At 38.1% G+C, this 16,454-nt stretch overlaps 2 protein-coding genes across 2 annotated transcripts in view; one reads left to right on the forward strand and one right to left on the reverse strand.

Annotated features, from left to right (window-relative positions):
* On the forward strand, positions 7,519–8,509 carry LOC104792733. Its single transcript, XM_019228538.1, has one exon. It carries the CDS (start codon positions 7,519–7,521, stop codon positions 8,374–8,376), a length of 858 nt encoding a protein of 285 aa, XP_019084083.1. The 3' UTR covers positions 8,377–8,509.
* LOC104792741 (nodulation protein H-like) overlaps positions 15,837–16,454 on the reverse strand; it is a 3,229-nt gene continuing 2,611 nt past the window's right edge. The window contains exon 6 of the mRNA XM_010518961.1: positions 15,837–16,454. This exon is cut by the window's right edge and continues 9 nt beyond it. Within this exon, the coding sequence (XP_010517263.1) occupies positions 16,314–16,454 (141 nt within the window). The 3' untranslated portion in view covers positions 15,837–16,313.

Raw genomic sequence — 16,454 nt, forward strand, 5'->3', positions numbered from 1 at the left:
CCAGTCACTATGCTCATACCCACGTTCCTAGACATTGTTTGCTCTCTCACTCATACGTTCTCAGGTCGCAACTTTCTACCTGCACTGCCTACACTCTTAGACCGTCGTCCTCGAGCCATACTGTCTCACTCTCGGATCGTCACCCTCGAGATCTCGGTACCAGGAGAACAACTCATCCCCTCCAGGAAACTAGTCATCCCCTAGGAGAACTAATCATCTCCTCTGCCGCTCTCAGGGTCGCAACCCGTCAAGCCCGCGATGCACCAGGGGAACTAATCATCCCCTCAGGAGAACTAATCATCTCCCCAGGAGAACTAATCATCTCCTCATGAGCAAACTGTAGGACCGCAAAAATCCAAATATGAGATAATGATTATAACACCTATGTAAAACGATAATAGAAAGGAGTAGAAGCAGATCGGAGGTGAGATACAATCTCTTTCCTTAACCCAAAGTAGCTCCCGCAGTGTGGCGGTTTAATGAGTACATGGATCCCAGGATACAACCGAGACGAGAACGAATCACAACACTTGATTTCTGACTCAAACGAATGTTGGCGCAAACGATACACTTTTGACGATGACACTTACGTAATTATAGGTCAACTGAGAGTTAACCTACTCAGTTGGTTCTTTTTCTACTTGTTTTACCGAGGTACCAGAGGTACTGACCTCATTAGTAGTGGTGATTGCATCTCTCTCTTCCCAAGTACGTTTCAAATTTTGTTTATCCTTACAAGGGAAAATACTTTCAAAGAAAGATGCATTTCTTGATTCCATTATTGTATTAACATGAATATTCGGAATATCTGATTTGTGAACCAGAAACCGATAAGTACTATTGTTGTGTGCATATCCAATAAAAATACAATCAACGGTTTTAGGTCCGACAGTAACCTTCTTTGGAGGTGGCACTGCAACTTTAGCGAGGCACCCCCACACTTTTAGGTATTTGTACGATGGTACATTTCCTTTCCAAAGTTGATAAGGTGTATCGCCGGTTGTTTTGTGCGGTATTTTATTCAGGATGAGGTTTGTGGTAAGCAAAGCTTCCCCCCACAGGTTCTGTGGTAACCCCGATTCCTGCAACATTGCATTCATCATTTCTTTCAGAGTTCGGTTTTTTCGTTCCGCAACTTCGTTAGATTCCAGTGAATATGAAGCAGTAGTTTGATGTATAATACCATTTTCTTGACAAAAGTCATTAAATGGTCCATCATAGTCGCCTCCTCTATCACTTCTTACTACCTTGATAGTTTTTGAGAGTTGATTTTCAACTTCGGTTTTATATTCTTTGAATTTCTCCAAGACTTCGTCTTTACTACGTAGCAAATAAACATAGCAATATTTTGTATAATCATCTATGAAAGTAACAAAATATTTTTTACCGCCTCTAGATTGTACGTATTTTAAATTTCACAAATATGTGTGTATTAATTTTAGAGGTTTGGTTGCTCTTTCAGCACGAGGTGATGGTGTTTTTGTGAGTTTCGCTTAAATGCATACTTCACATTTTTCTTTGCTTATTTTTGCATTTTGGGATTAGGTTCAAATTAATTAATCTTTGCATAGATTTATAATTCACATGCCTTAATGTTCATGCCATAAAGTAGAAGACTCAACCAAATAAGCAACTGAATTTTTATTCATGGAATTGTTTGAAACAGAAGTAGAAGCTACGTCTTTTTTCTTAAGGATTGTTGCAACACACAGTTTAACAAGTCCTCCCTTAACAAAACATTTGCCAATAAAGACACCATTCTTCCTCAGAGTCATCTGATCGGACGCGAGGTTAGCAGCAAAGCCATGCTTGCTCAATAGGGTCCCAGAGACTAGATTCTTCCTCATGTCTGGAACATGCTTCACGTTGTTGAGCGTGACAGCCATTCCTGAAGTCATCTTCAAGACCACCTTTCCGGAGCCAACGATCTTGGAGTGAGACACATTGCCCATCATCAGATTCTCACCAGACTTGGATTTCTGATAAGTGTTGAACATGTCTCTGTGAATGCAGATGTGGGTAGTGGCTCCAGTGTTGTACCACCACTCCCTTGGGTTTTCATTGTTCATCACCACATTTGCTTCTGTAACTACCGCACACAAGTCCTCTTCAGTCAAATTGGCTTGATTTTTACCCTTGTCTTTGCTGCAAAATTCAGCGGTTTTGTGACCTTTCTTGCCACAGTGGCTGCACTTTCCAGCAAATTTCTTAGCCCTGCCTTGTTTCTTAAAGAACGTGGAGGACTGAGGTGTCGTCTTGCCTGGAACAGCCTTTTTTGGTGAAGCTCCTTTGTTGCCGTAGACAACCTTAACTTTCCCTTTTCTCTTATACTCAGCCATATTTGCATTATCATCAATGACGGACACAACGTTGTCACGTTCAGTTAATTGGTTTTGCAGCCTTGATATTAGGTTGAGCAAGGTGATTGGCTTCTGCTTGTGATTGAGATAGTGCTTGAAGTCGCTCCAACTTGGAGGTAGCTTCTCGATGAAGCAATTCACTGTGAATGTTTCACATATGTTCATTCCTTCATCAGCTATCTGGTGTGCCAGCACTTGAAGCTCATGTACCTGGTCCATTATGGGCCTAGAATCCACCATCTGGTAGTTGAGAAACTCCCTTGTGGCGTGTTTCCCTGAGCCTACATTGAAGACTTTGTACTTGGTTTCTAGAAGATTCCAAAGAACCTTGGAGGTTAGTGCTTTGTTAAACACTTTGAACAACTTTTCCTCCATGTGAACAAGGATGGCATTTTTGCACAAGTAGTTCGAGTGATGACATGCATAACACTTGCCAACGCATGCACGTCGTTGTTATCAACAGGCAGTGCCGGAGCATCCTCGGTGAGAAACTTCTGCAGGTTGAGCATCCTCGGTGAGCATACACAAGAAGAAGTGCATCTTTTGTTGCCACGATTCTTGTTCCATCAAACTTGTTGGGCGTCACTGCAGAGCTCGGGATGCTCGGTTTCAACTCGGTCGGAAGGAGAGGTGCAGGTGGTGGACCATTCCCGGGTCAGGTTGTCGACTCATGAAGTTCCTCAGCACCTCCGTTGTTGTTGTTGTTGTTGTTTTCAACACCGTTAGTCATGTTTTCGACTCACGATGATTTCAACATCGTATCTCGCCTCCGATCTGCTTCTACTCCTTTCTATTATCGTTTTACATAGGTGCTATAATCGTTATCTCATATTTGGATTTTCGCGGTCCTACAGTCTTAACCCAAAGTAGCTCCTGCAGTGTGGCGGTTTAATGAGTACATGGATCCCATGATACAACCGAGACGAGACCGAATCACAACACTAGATTTCGGACTCAAACGAACGTTGGTGCAAACGATACACTCTTGACGATGACACTTATGTTTTCTTGTAGTGAGAGAAAGATGAGTGAGAGAGAGTTGGATCTTTGTTTCAGAGTGTTTTCTCCGTAGCAAGCGTGAAAATAATGAACGAGAGAGCTCTGTTTTTATATGGAGAGGAGGACGAGATGCTCTCCACAAAATTTGGGCTCGTGGGCTGATATCTCGGGAAGTTGAGGAGAGGTGAAGATGCGATCAAGTCTCACACGTTGGCGAGATCTCCGTACCGACTTATTCTTCCGTTTGAGTTGATAAGACTTCGACTTTGTTTGTTTTTAAACACAACAAACTCGATTTGACTTTGCAAATAAAATTTTGAATATTATATGCAACATACGTAACATGAAATGTAATATAAGTTGCAAATAAATTTACTCCAAAATATTAAAACAAGTCCGGTCCATGCAACGTAATATCCTCTTCCCATAATAAGTGTATCACTACATATATTAGTGGGAAAAACATTCCAATCTTCCAACGTGGAACAAATGCAAATATTTGTAGTTATAAGCTTTCAAGCTAACCACTTTGGAGATTAGTTTCTCATTCATTATAACATCAATTTTGACAAGTAACTACACTATGTTATAATGCTCATTACAAGGAATTCAAACAGTCCTTAAACCGGTCATTCCGATGACGGATGACAAGTAACTACACTATGTTATAATGCTCATTACAAGGAATTCAAACAGTCCTTAAACCGGTCATTCCGATGACGGATGACAAGTAACTACACTATGTTATAGTGCTCATTACAAGGAATCCAAAGAGTCCTTAAACCGGTCATTCCGATGACGGATTTCACCTGAAAAGTCACTGGAAAGTTGGCTAAAGCCATGTTGTCAAAAGTGTAGTTCCAACACAAACAAGTTCTAACGTCTGTAAGCATCTTCCGACCGAAACTACCTCCTGTGGTTTGCGTAAAACATCGCAATGTCTTACCAACCACCATATTCCCTCACTGGAATATCACCCCCACTATGACCACTCTTCAGGCCAAACTCTAAAACATCTCAACCATTCGGGTGTTTACACACGCCCTTTCCAAAACAGACAAGTTCTAACTATTCATAGAACTTCCTATTTATTTGCAACCGCACTTTCCATAAATAGGCAAGCTTTGACTATTCATAAAACTTTCCATTTTTAGAACCCACATATCTCGTAGCACCGTGACATCACCAATCAAAAACCAATGAGAACTGATCAGCTCATCTATGACCACTCTTCAGGTCAACCTCTAAACATTCCCGAAACTATGGCATTTCACACCCCTTTCCAAAAATAGACAAGTCCTAACTATTCATAGAACTTTCAATTTTTAGAAAAATTCTATTTATGGAAATTTCTATTTATGGAAAATTTCTAATTATAGAATTCCTGACCTATTTCCTTTTCCTCCTGACACACAAGTCCCAAAAGAAAAATCCAAAACAAATCACATCTTAACTTCTTCGAAATCCATTTCCAACACATCCCCTTTCACAAATCACCGCCAACGGTATTCCCGATATCGGTGTGATCCCCAACTTTTCAACAACTTCTCAATAGCCAATTGCACCTCCCGCACATAAGCTAAAAACATTACACAACTAACAACACACAAAACAACTTACCGTGGAATCTCATTGAAGGCTCGAAGAGGATGATACTAGAACTCCATACCATATGAAAATTGACTAACTACTCATAATCAATTCTATCAACAACATCATTCATCAAACAGCAGGAAAATAATTCCACCAATTAAATTTCCTTAAGCCACTCTAAACCATCCATTAACCCGCCCTAGAACCGTAAGGGCTCTGATACCAAACTGAAACGACCTGACCCCTTTTTTATAATAATAAGAATATAATTAGATACCCTATAATATTTAATTACAACCTAAACAATAAACCAATAACAAATCAACATGCACAGCGGAAGACAAACCAAACCAACTCCAATTCAATTTAAATACCATACCAATCATAACCAATATAAACCAGCAACCTAACATGTTTCTAAACCAGGTTTCAACAACACAAACATTAAAAAGCGACATCACAAAACCGAGACCCTAGATCATCCTCCTCCTCATCGCCATGATTCCACGCTACACATTACCTGCACCACAAACACAATGAGATGCATGAGTATTACCAGAAATACCCATTGAGGCGATCCTCCCATCTAAAAGCTATACACACAAGCAAATCAAGAGTACAACCACAAATAAAACATAACAAACCAGTCATTGAACATGTCACCCAATATCACATTCACCACACCTACATATCATCACACAAAACAAGTCATATAACCCAATCACTCAGATAAGCTCATGGTCACGCACTCACCTTATCAAACTGATTATAACAATGAATACAACCAGTTGAGACTCTCCTAACGTCTGAAACAGCCCAGCAACGCCCGTTAACTATCAAATCCCTCCGGTGAAAAGCTAGCCCTAGACGTCACAAAGCTTCTCACAAAAATTCAGCCCGATCATATCTCAGATAAAACCGCAATCGATCCCGAAACACCCGCCGGTCTCAATCTGCGACTGAGAAGAAACTCCCCACGAAACTGCCGATATCTCCTAGAATATTAACTCAAATTCACTTCTGTAAAAAGGAGAGTGTACGAAAATCTCTTAGCTACAACCCTACCAAAAATCAATATATTTTTAAACGATTTGTGCAGTCGGATCCTCCTTCTCCCAAACCCTGACGATTCTGTTCCTTTTGCTTTAAACACCAAAAATCTAGTCTACTCTCCCTTCTCCTCTTCTCACACGTGAATGAGTACTTCTTCTCTTTGTTTTCTTTCAGTCATTCACGACAATAACAGGAAGGAGGTATCCTCTTATTAACAAAAAGAATTTTTGGTTTAATTATAATAAACCATGATTTAATTAGATTAAACCAAGATTTATTTAAACCAGAATTAATTAAACCATCCTTTGATTTAATTAATAAATCGACCAGCTTAGTAAACCAACCGCAAATTAAACCGACTTCACTCCAATTCTCGATATACACTTCCATATTTCATATTTTTCGAGGCACGAGCGTTACAAAAACTTTCATCAAAACGAGTAACGTGTGTTAGTTGTTTGGTTATCAGATTTCATGTCATGTCTTATTTTGCATGGTCAACAAAACTTAATATTTAAAAGAACTGAAAGTTGATATATTAAATGACCTATATCAAAGTTCATGGTTTAAATTGTCGAAATTTGAAAGTTCATGGTTTAAATGACTTTTTCCCAATTAACCCATGTGTCACAAATATCTAGAAAGCTATAATAAATTGTTGGGCCTTTCAATAATTTTTATAGCTCTTTTATCATGTTTGATATAATAAAATGTTTTATATGTATATAGGCATAAGAAAACCTAAATAGTTAAAATATATATTAAAATAATTGGAAGTCAATACCTTCAAATCAAGATATATAATGAATTACTATCTTTTATACAGAATTTGATTTAATTTACTATTTTCCGATTTAGTTTCTTTTAGAAAAGATAAAATTTTAATTCATAAACCACGGTCCTAAATTTAGTTTTATATAATAAATACAAATCATCCACCCCTTCTTGAACAACTTTTAGGTGAGTTATATAACCTATAAGATAAGATTTGCAAAGAGAAATTTAAAAGATAAGATTTCATTGAAAATTATAAATATTTATATAACTATAATTAGTGAATAAACTTATTGGTGTTAATAGTGATAAAGCAACATTATATAACCATGTCACCCAAAAAAATAAGATAGATGACACACCGTCGACAAATGTTCTACACATGAATATATATTTCCTAAATATAATTAAGAGTAAATATTAAAATTGGTATATTATTCATATTTTCAACAACCGAATCCAGGTATATGACAGAAAATCATTTGTTTTTTAATTGCATCCATATATAACCAAAGTAAATAAATGTATTTTCAGGGAAATAAATGAATAATTAGGAATTTTTTTCTTTCTGAATATTTAATGTAATCTCAAATAACATAAAGTATATTTTTTTCCTTTTGTATTTAAAGATTAATTTCCGTTTTTGAGGTTAATATCTTTATTTTCCAATGCGAAATTTGTGTATATATATATATGGAGGAGCAAACGATATCACATATGCTCTATCTTTCTTTCAGAAATGTCTTCTATTCCAAACAATTTCAATTTTCTTGGTGATGATACTAACAATCATAGTTTTTTCCCCATCCAGATGAACCAAAATTCTAAAATGGTTAGATCGATGTTCATTAGTTCTGATCACACAAACCATGGAAATTTATTTTCCTCATCTCCTTCTTTTACTTCTTTTCAAAATTCACATGTTTCTTCATCATCTTTTGGATTTCAAAATCCATATGTGAAAAACCATATGATGAGTGACAATTATTTTCCTATCAATAATCATTCTCATCTCACTCGAGTTTCTTTCACTCAAACCATTACAAATAGGTATACTGCTATCATTCCTACTAATACGCTTGACAATGCACAATATGGTATTGCACTTGCCAAACGTGCTATGAATTCTGAAACTAATATTTGGAATCGTACATTTTCTTCTCCAATTACTTTTGAAAGAAAGTGCGAGATTTTGAATCCAAAACCTCTTAATGTCATTTATCCGCGTCAAGATTCTGCATATTCTCAACATTTAGACATGTTTTCCTTGTCATCAAAGCACAACCATGACCAACATATTCTGCAAGATGGTCGTTCATTGAAGAATATACTAAATCCAATCAATCGTTTTGAAAAAACTACCGAGAAAAGTGACGATAATAATCAAGATGATGGTCGGACACATAGTCTACCATATGAAAAGTACGGCCCATATACATGTCCTAAATGCAATGGTGTGTTCGATACTTCTCAAAAATTTGCTGCACATATGTCATCTCACTACAAAACTGAGACGACCGAAGAAAGAGAACAAAGACTTCGAGCAAAGAACAAAAGAAAGTTCTATAAACTAAACTATGGAGTTCATGGTAGGTAAAAGACCAAAACAAGAGAATGAAGTCGAGAAGGGTGAAAAAAACGACGATGAAGATTTAAAACATCTTGTGATCTTAGAAGAAGAGCTTGTTTAGGTTTTTATTTTCTTAAGTATTTCTTTCAACATATTGTATTCAGAAAATGCATGTCTTTCTCATTCTAATAGTATTTTATTATATTTGGTGTTATAATTTTCAAACCAAAGTACCAAATGAACCAAATCTTCTTATTTGCTATTATTAATCTTCTTATTTTTCAATCAAAACAAATCGACTACTCAAATCTATACTATGAAACAATGTTTTTAACCCTGGACTAGACCGGTCCAACCGCGACCTGGTAGACATTCCGGTCCGGTTTACCTCTAAAAACCAGACAACTAAAACCCCGCAAAAAATCGGAATAACCCGCTAAAAACACGTGAAGCGGTGGTTGAACCGACAGGTTGGACCAATGGGTCAGTATCAAATTAAAATATTTTATTTTTATCACACTTCAAACTCAAACCAAATCAAAATTAAATGTTGTTATTTATAAAAAAATCATTTAGTTATTTTATCTAATCATTTAAAAAGTTTAATTTTAGTTGTTTATTATTTCATTATGTATCTTTTGTTCATATATTTATAGAAAAGTAGATGTTATATTTATAAAATGTAAACAAACGAATAAACTAATTGACCCGTGGTTCAACCGGTCTGACCGGTTCACCTTCCAGTCCGGTTTTAAAAACATTGTTGTGAAACATGGTCAACTCTCTTCATTTGAGTGACACACCAGCATTAGAGAGATCTGCAGGTCAATTGGTGACAGCTTGTGTAACATCCGCGAACCAGTTTTTGGATTTTTAGAGTGAGTGTCGACCGACACCAAGGGTGTGTCGATCGACACCACTATTTCTGGGTTCGTCGGATTTGGTTTTATTTCGCAATTTTGTTGTTTGGTTCGGTTTGGTTCAATTAGAAATCCCTAAACCGAGTATATAAGGGGAGAAGCAACGAATTAAGGATTTTATAGTGTGTTTTGTCGCCGTTTGCAGAGGAAAAAGAGAGAGAGGAGAGAACTTGTGGTTTTTGAGTTTTTGGCTTGTTCTTGGTGGTTTTTGGTGAGATCTCTAGCTGTAGAAGGGAGAGCTGTTGTTGGGAACGAAGGAGAAGCTTCCTAAGGTGTTGTTCCACCGTTTCTCAATCAAATCTTCCTGCAGAAGAGGTGAGTGCTTGACCATGGTTGATCTAAGCCTGAGATTTCTTTTGTTTGGCTGTTCTTTGTCTATTTGTAGTGTTTGCTTGCTTGGGTTTGTTGTTTTCGGGTTTCCCATAGGTTCCTGAGGAATTTGGGTGAGTTTGGGATGGTTTCGAGATGAATTGAAGAGAAGGATCGACGTTTGTGTTCGTGCAGTTCGCGTCCTCAGAAGCAGTGTCGATCGACACCACTCTGTGCCAGCATCGATCGACACCGAGTTAGCATCGGTCGACACCAGTCTCATCCGAGACTTGTTTTCCTGGTTTGATGTATTGTTTGTGTTTGTTTGCTTGCTTAAACATGAGGGTCTCAGTTGTTTGTGTGTATAACCTAGTAGATGGGAGGACGACCTCACTAAGTATTTGTGATAATACTTACGCATCTCAATTGTTGTTTGTGGTGTGCAGGTATGTGACGTGGAATCAGGGCGATGAGGAGGAGGATGAACTAGGGTCTCGGTTGTGTGTTGTTGGATTTGTCATATTGTTTATGTTGGAACCTTGGTTAGTTATGCTAGGTTGATGAATAGAATGGTTAGGAATTTTATTGTATTGATAATGTATTGGTTTGGTATGTTTCCGCTGTGTTTATTGGTTATTCTTGGTTTAGAGATGAGTTGTCGGTATTGTGGTTTGATTTAATTAAGTAGTATGGGATTCTTAATTATATTTATTATTAAAAAAAAAAAATGGGTCGGGTTGTTTCAGCTTGTCCTGTGGAAGGTTGTTAAAGGGTGGAGACCAGGGTTCGAGGAACGTCTGGCGCACCAATAACCTATTGGTGGATTTGGATGTCTACAATGAGGGGTTAGGATCAATGCCCTGCATGGCCAACTTGGGGTCTGTTTGGGCGGCTAGAGGGGGGCTAGCAGGGTCCACGGACGGTCCGTTGGGGTAGCTAGCGGAGGGTAGTGGGGTCCACGGAACGGGTTGTCATATATGAAACGACCGCACCCGGATTCCCAATCCTTACACTGGACACACGGGAAACAATCTCACTCGAACCCCATAATTTCGACAAGACAACCGGCGTCAACCGCTTCTGACAAAAATTCCACAAATACTAGCTAGAGCAAACGATCTCATACTCTACAGTTACTAACAATAATCATACAAACGTACTTCAGCTCCACAAGCGTTTTACATTTATAGACTCTAATTACTCCTCCAACTGGCCACTTCATGATCCACCCAAACAAGCCACTTAAACATGTATCCCAAACACCATCTCATCTAGTTACTGAGTCGCACAACCAACCACCCCTAGCGACNCACGGAAAACACAACAACAAGTTGAACACATCTCACTCTCTCAACCACCATCTCTTTCTCCTTCGACGTCCACTAGGGTATCCTCCCCTCGTCCGTGACAGCCAACCAGGTTGTCGCTCTCCTTCTTTTTAAAAGAGTAAATTAGGGCTTTTGGTTTAGGTTGGTTTAGTTTCAGTTTAATAAAACAAAACTCAACTAAACCATATGATCACATATATAATTGAGCTTGGTTTAATTAACTCTCCTCTTAAACTAAACCGTTCAACTTCAGTTCCCGACATAAACTCAAATCATTTTTATATTAATTTTTGGGACACGGGCGTTACAATTCTCCCCCTCTAACAAAAGATTCGTCCTCGAATCTGACAACACCGCATGCCCAATTACAAATTTACAATACATTTCCACCGTCGCAACGGTTCATACCACAACCTGACCAAACAAGTTGACACACAAGTTTTGAGATTGAACCACCATCAACCTTCAAGGTCTACATTTAGTCACTATGCTTATATTCATATCCTAGACAATATTTGCTCCCAACTCATCTACTCTAAGATCAACATTTTCGAGGTATACCGATCTCACTCTCAGACCACTGTCTTTAAGTCATACCGTCTCACTCTCAGATCGCAATCCTCGAGATCTCTATATTTGGGGATCTATTCATCCTCTCAGGAGAACTAATCCTCTCATCATGAGTTTTTCAGGACCACATGTCCTTAGAGCAAACAGGTCTTAACGTCAATAAGCATCTCCCAACAAACTCCACCTCCCGTGATCCGATTACGACATCGCAATATCAAACATGTCCACCCATATTCCTACTATGGAATATCATCTCATCCATGACTGCAAGTCAAACAAATCTGCAAACCGATCATCTAGGACCTATGTAAAAAATGTTGTCCCACCGACAGCCACCATACTGGCTACACTAATGCCACATTGGCATCACCCTCATACTCCCTCACGCTTCGTATATGAACTCCTGGCATACTCAACTGTGGTACTCCGACCACACCACCAAAACACGAGGCAAAAGGGAAACTTGTTTTTTTTATATATATATATATATCATTTTTTTTTTTTTTTAAGGAACTTCATCAAGGTAGCTAAACAAAGTAGCTTCCCACTTAACAATTTTTCACAGTGAATCATCCATACGAGCGTAATAAAACAGATAAATACCATACGTCCGCATATTCCAATTCACTGCGTCGATTGCCTTGCGAGCCGCTAATTTAAGCCTCTTGACTCGCTTCCCCTGACAAGCTTACCAACTCCTCGAATTTAGCAATACCAACCATCAGTCAAGGATCTCCCATGCATCCAACTCTATGGCTTGCACATCCTCTGACTAAACTATGAGGGCTCTATCCGGCCAATAACCCGCGTCTCGAATAGTATTAATGACTCTCAACTCATGCATCTCCCCCCGCTCTAAGGTCTAAGCCTTCGAGTCTTACCGACTTGCCATCGGGCCTAAGCCTTCAAGCTACGGTATCCAGGAAGTCTCATCTTGGTCTCGGGTTACCACCCTACAGCATGCCTTCGGATCGTCACCCGAAGTTGATATACCATTTAAGCTCTCAGATCACAAAGTACTTTAAGCTAAATGGTACTCAGGAACCTAATTGTCCCCTCATGAGTTCTTCGAGATCTCATATCTCTAGAGTTATAATACTGAGCTCGTCCGAGTATCATGCTGACCAGAACTACCTCTATGGCTCTTGCAGAAGTATTGTAATTTTCCTACGGCCAAACATGGCTCACGCAAGAACATCACAATATCCTACTGCCAACAACCGCCACAAGGGCTGCCACTAAAGCCAACAAATGTCCTAAACAGGACCGCCACCAAGGCCAAACCAATTTCCAAAACAGGACCGCCACATAGGCCAAACAATTTTCCTAACAAGGACCGCCACCAAGGCCAAACAAATGTCCAAAATAGGACTGCCACATAGGCCAAACAATTGTCCTAACAACGACCGCCACCAAGGCCAAACAAATGTCCTAAACAGGACCGCCACATAGGCCAAACAATTGTTCTAACAAGGACCGCCACCAAGACCACACATCCCGAAGGACCATCACAAATACCACTTGTCCCGAAGGACCGTCACAAAGACCACTCGCCCCGAAGGACCATCACGAAGACCACTCGTCCCGAAAGACCGTCACAAAGACCGCTCATTCGGAAGGACCGTCACGAAGACCACTCGTCCCAAAGAACCGTCACGAAGACCATAAATCCCGAAGGACCGCCTAAACAAGCAACATTGGCTAAAAATTCCGCCACAAAGATCACACAATTGCTAAACAGCCCGCCAAAAAGGCCACACAATTGGCTAAAGAGCCCGCCAAAAAGGCCACACAATTGGCTAAACAGCCCGCCACAAAGGCTACAAATTGGCTAAACAGCCCGCCAAAAAGGCCACACAATTGGCTAAAGAGCCCGCCACAAAGGCCACACAATTGGCTAAACAGCCCGCCACAAAGGCCACAAAGGCCACACAACGTCAGAAAGGCCACACAACGTCACAAAGATCAAAGAAATGTCACAAAGAGTATATAACAAACAACCCTGCCACTTAGGCTATTTATTCATGTACTTTCCAAAAATAGAAAAGTCTTAACTCCTACATAGAAATTTCCATTTTTAAACCACATAACCAAATTTGAGGTTGAACCCTCTCAACCTCATGTGCCTCATGTACAACATCACCATGTCATACTTGCACTCAAAACATACCAACCGTCTACCACAGACGTGTCTTTGGTGAATTCCCCAAGTTCGCGCAAACAACAACCACAACTCAAAGAACTCTCTGAGTTCCCGTAGCCGACACCACATAAACATCACAGTAAGCTCTCCTAGTTCCCGTCGATGTAATCCCGTCAAGCATGATTATCCAAGATTATGAGCAGTTCTTCCAACTTTCAGAAAACCTTGGCAGTAGCTGACCCCCAAACATGTCTACTAGTCATCACAGTCAGAAGTATTTCCGAGAAGTATCTTGATAATCAAACAAGTCTTTGGCGAGAACACCTCACTCCCAATCTCTTGCTCTCATTGATCTCAACTCTCCAACCATAATTAGACCAATTGTTCCAATTAAACTATTCACAAATATTCTCATTCGCATTAAATTGATGTCGACGAAGTAAGTCTCCAACTTATCTCCTCGGAACTCCATCCTTGGATTACTCCATAATACATTTTTCCTACTTGATCATTCATGGATCAATCACCTCAACAACACGTTTGTGTTTTTCCTTAACACTTACTGCATCTCCATGACCCATAAAAGTTTATTTCCATTTGAAAACATGTCCTAGAACCGTATACGCTATGATACCAAACTGAAACGACCGCACCCGGATTTTCAATCTTTACACCGGACACACGGGAAACAATTTTCACTGGAATCTCATAATTCCGACAAGACAACCGGCGTCAACCGCTTCTGACAAAAATTCCACAAATACTAGCTAGAGCAAACTATCTCATACTCTGCATCTACTAACAGTAATCATATAAACGTACTTCAGCTCCACAAGCGTTTTACATTTATAGACTCTAATTACTCCTCCAACTGGCCACTTCATGATCCACCTAAACAAGCCACTTAAATATGTATCCCAAACACCACCTCGTGTAGTTACTGAATCGCACAACCAACCACCCCTACACGGAAAACACAACAACAAATTGAACACATCTCACTCTCTCAACCACCATCTCTTTCTCTTTCGACGTCCATAGGTATCCTCCCCTCGTCCGTGACGGCCAACCAGGTCGTCGCTCTCCTTCTTTTTAAAAGAGTAAATTAGGGCTTTTGGTTTAGGCTGGTTTAGTTTCAGTTTAATAAAACAAAACTCCATTAATCCATATGATCACATATATAATTGAGCTTGGTGTAATTAACACTCCTCTTAAACTAAACCGATTCAACTTCAGTTCCCACATAAACTCAAATCATTTTTATATTAATTTTTGGGACACATGCGTTACAGTCAATAATATGTCACTATATTATGAAAGAATTACAAAAAACCAAGTATATTAAAACAAAAGGTATAACAATATATTAAATTACTCATAATATAATAACTTGCTTTTTAAAAACCAGATTCACAAAATTATATCTTATAATGACATTCAAGTCATGAGGTAGAATATACATTGTTGAAATAACTTCACGTGCATAAACTAATATAACATATTAAAATTTTAGTTTAAAATAGAAAATATACAAAATTTGTATAAAATAAAATTTAACCAGTGTTATAGCACAGATACTTATGTAGAATCATTAACAATATAAAACTTACAAAATAAGTGTCTTTTTCAAGTCATCATATTTAGCTTATGATTTTATTTCATAATCTTTTATCCAAATTTTTTTAAAAAAACAATCACATAAATTATATTTATATAAAAATTACAATAAATAAAATGAATTTCAACCACCCGTGTTCTATCACGGATCTTAATCTAGTTATATATATTAAAGAGTAAGCCAAACTGCAATTCTTTTGATAAAAGAAAATGTTAGTGTTTCATAGTATTTAATTGAGAAGCTTAAGTATGAATATATCTAAATACTTAAGCTGTTTTTTTTGAATGAATGTAAAAGTTATTCAACCAAAAAACTATTTGTTACAAAATATGCATCTTTAGATCAAGCTTTCATTTAAAATATTTTTTTTAAAAACTTTAGACAAGAATTATAGAACGTTTAAATCTCTCAAATAAAGTTGTTCATGCATGTATCTAATAATTCAATTACAAAATAAGAAAACCAGTATTAAAATAATCAACGTCAAATTATATTTTTCAAGATTTCTATAATTAAGAAAAGACAAAAAATATTCTACAAAAAAATAACAAACTAGTAGCAAAATTGTTTAAAAAACAGTAAGCTATAAGCTGCACATATCGCAAATATTCTTCTAGTGTTAGTTTAAAGGGAAATGGTCAAGAATAATACAGACTCTTCACATCTATTTTTGTTCGCAAAAACAGAGAGTCCCTTTGTATCTCCATCAGTTCAGTCTACAAAATCAACTTAACAATATATATAACCAATCACATACAAACAAATGTGATAGACAATTTCATAGTTAATCAATCAAACTGGCAAATCTTTGTTCTTTGTTCTAATCATTAGAAGCAAATAAGAGGATGAACCAGATCGTGTTCCCGATTACAATAGAACTCTTAGTTCCCTGATAAAGAATGAATCGAATTAAAAACTAACTTGATTAAATCATGGAAGAAACTGAGATAACTAAAAAAATGATAAAAGAGTACTTGCAAAAACCTGTTCGTGGCACTACCAAAACTTTCCTACAAAGTTGGTCTGACCTTTCTGTGAGAGAGGTTTATGTACATCACTCTCTCCTAAGAGTTAATTCACCTGCGGTAATCTTCTAGTAGATAGTTTTCAAAACCGGTCCCTTTCAGTGTCGTTTGAACCTCTTCCCAGTTTTGTACGTGCTGTGACAACGGACCATGATGAATCTTTACTTGCCTACTCTTTAAATTGAGTTTTGG

Source organism: Camelina sativa, chromosome 1 (assembly GCF_000633955.1).
Source record: "Camelina sativa cultivar DH55 chromosome 1, Cs, whole genome shotgun sequence".
NCBI lineage: Eukaryota > Viridiplantae > Streptophyta > Magnoliopsida > Brassicales > Brassicaceae > Camelina > Camelina sativa.

Excerpts from the sequence above, each read along its gene's own strand:
- LOC104792733 (XM_019228538.1), top strand. The coding sequence starts at position 7,519 with ATGTCTTCTATTCCAAACAATTTCAATTTTCTTGGTGATGATACTAAC.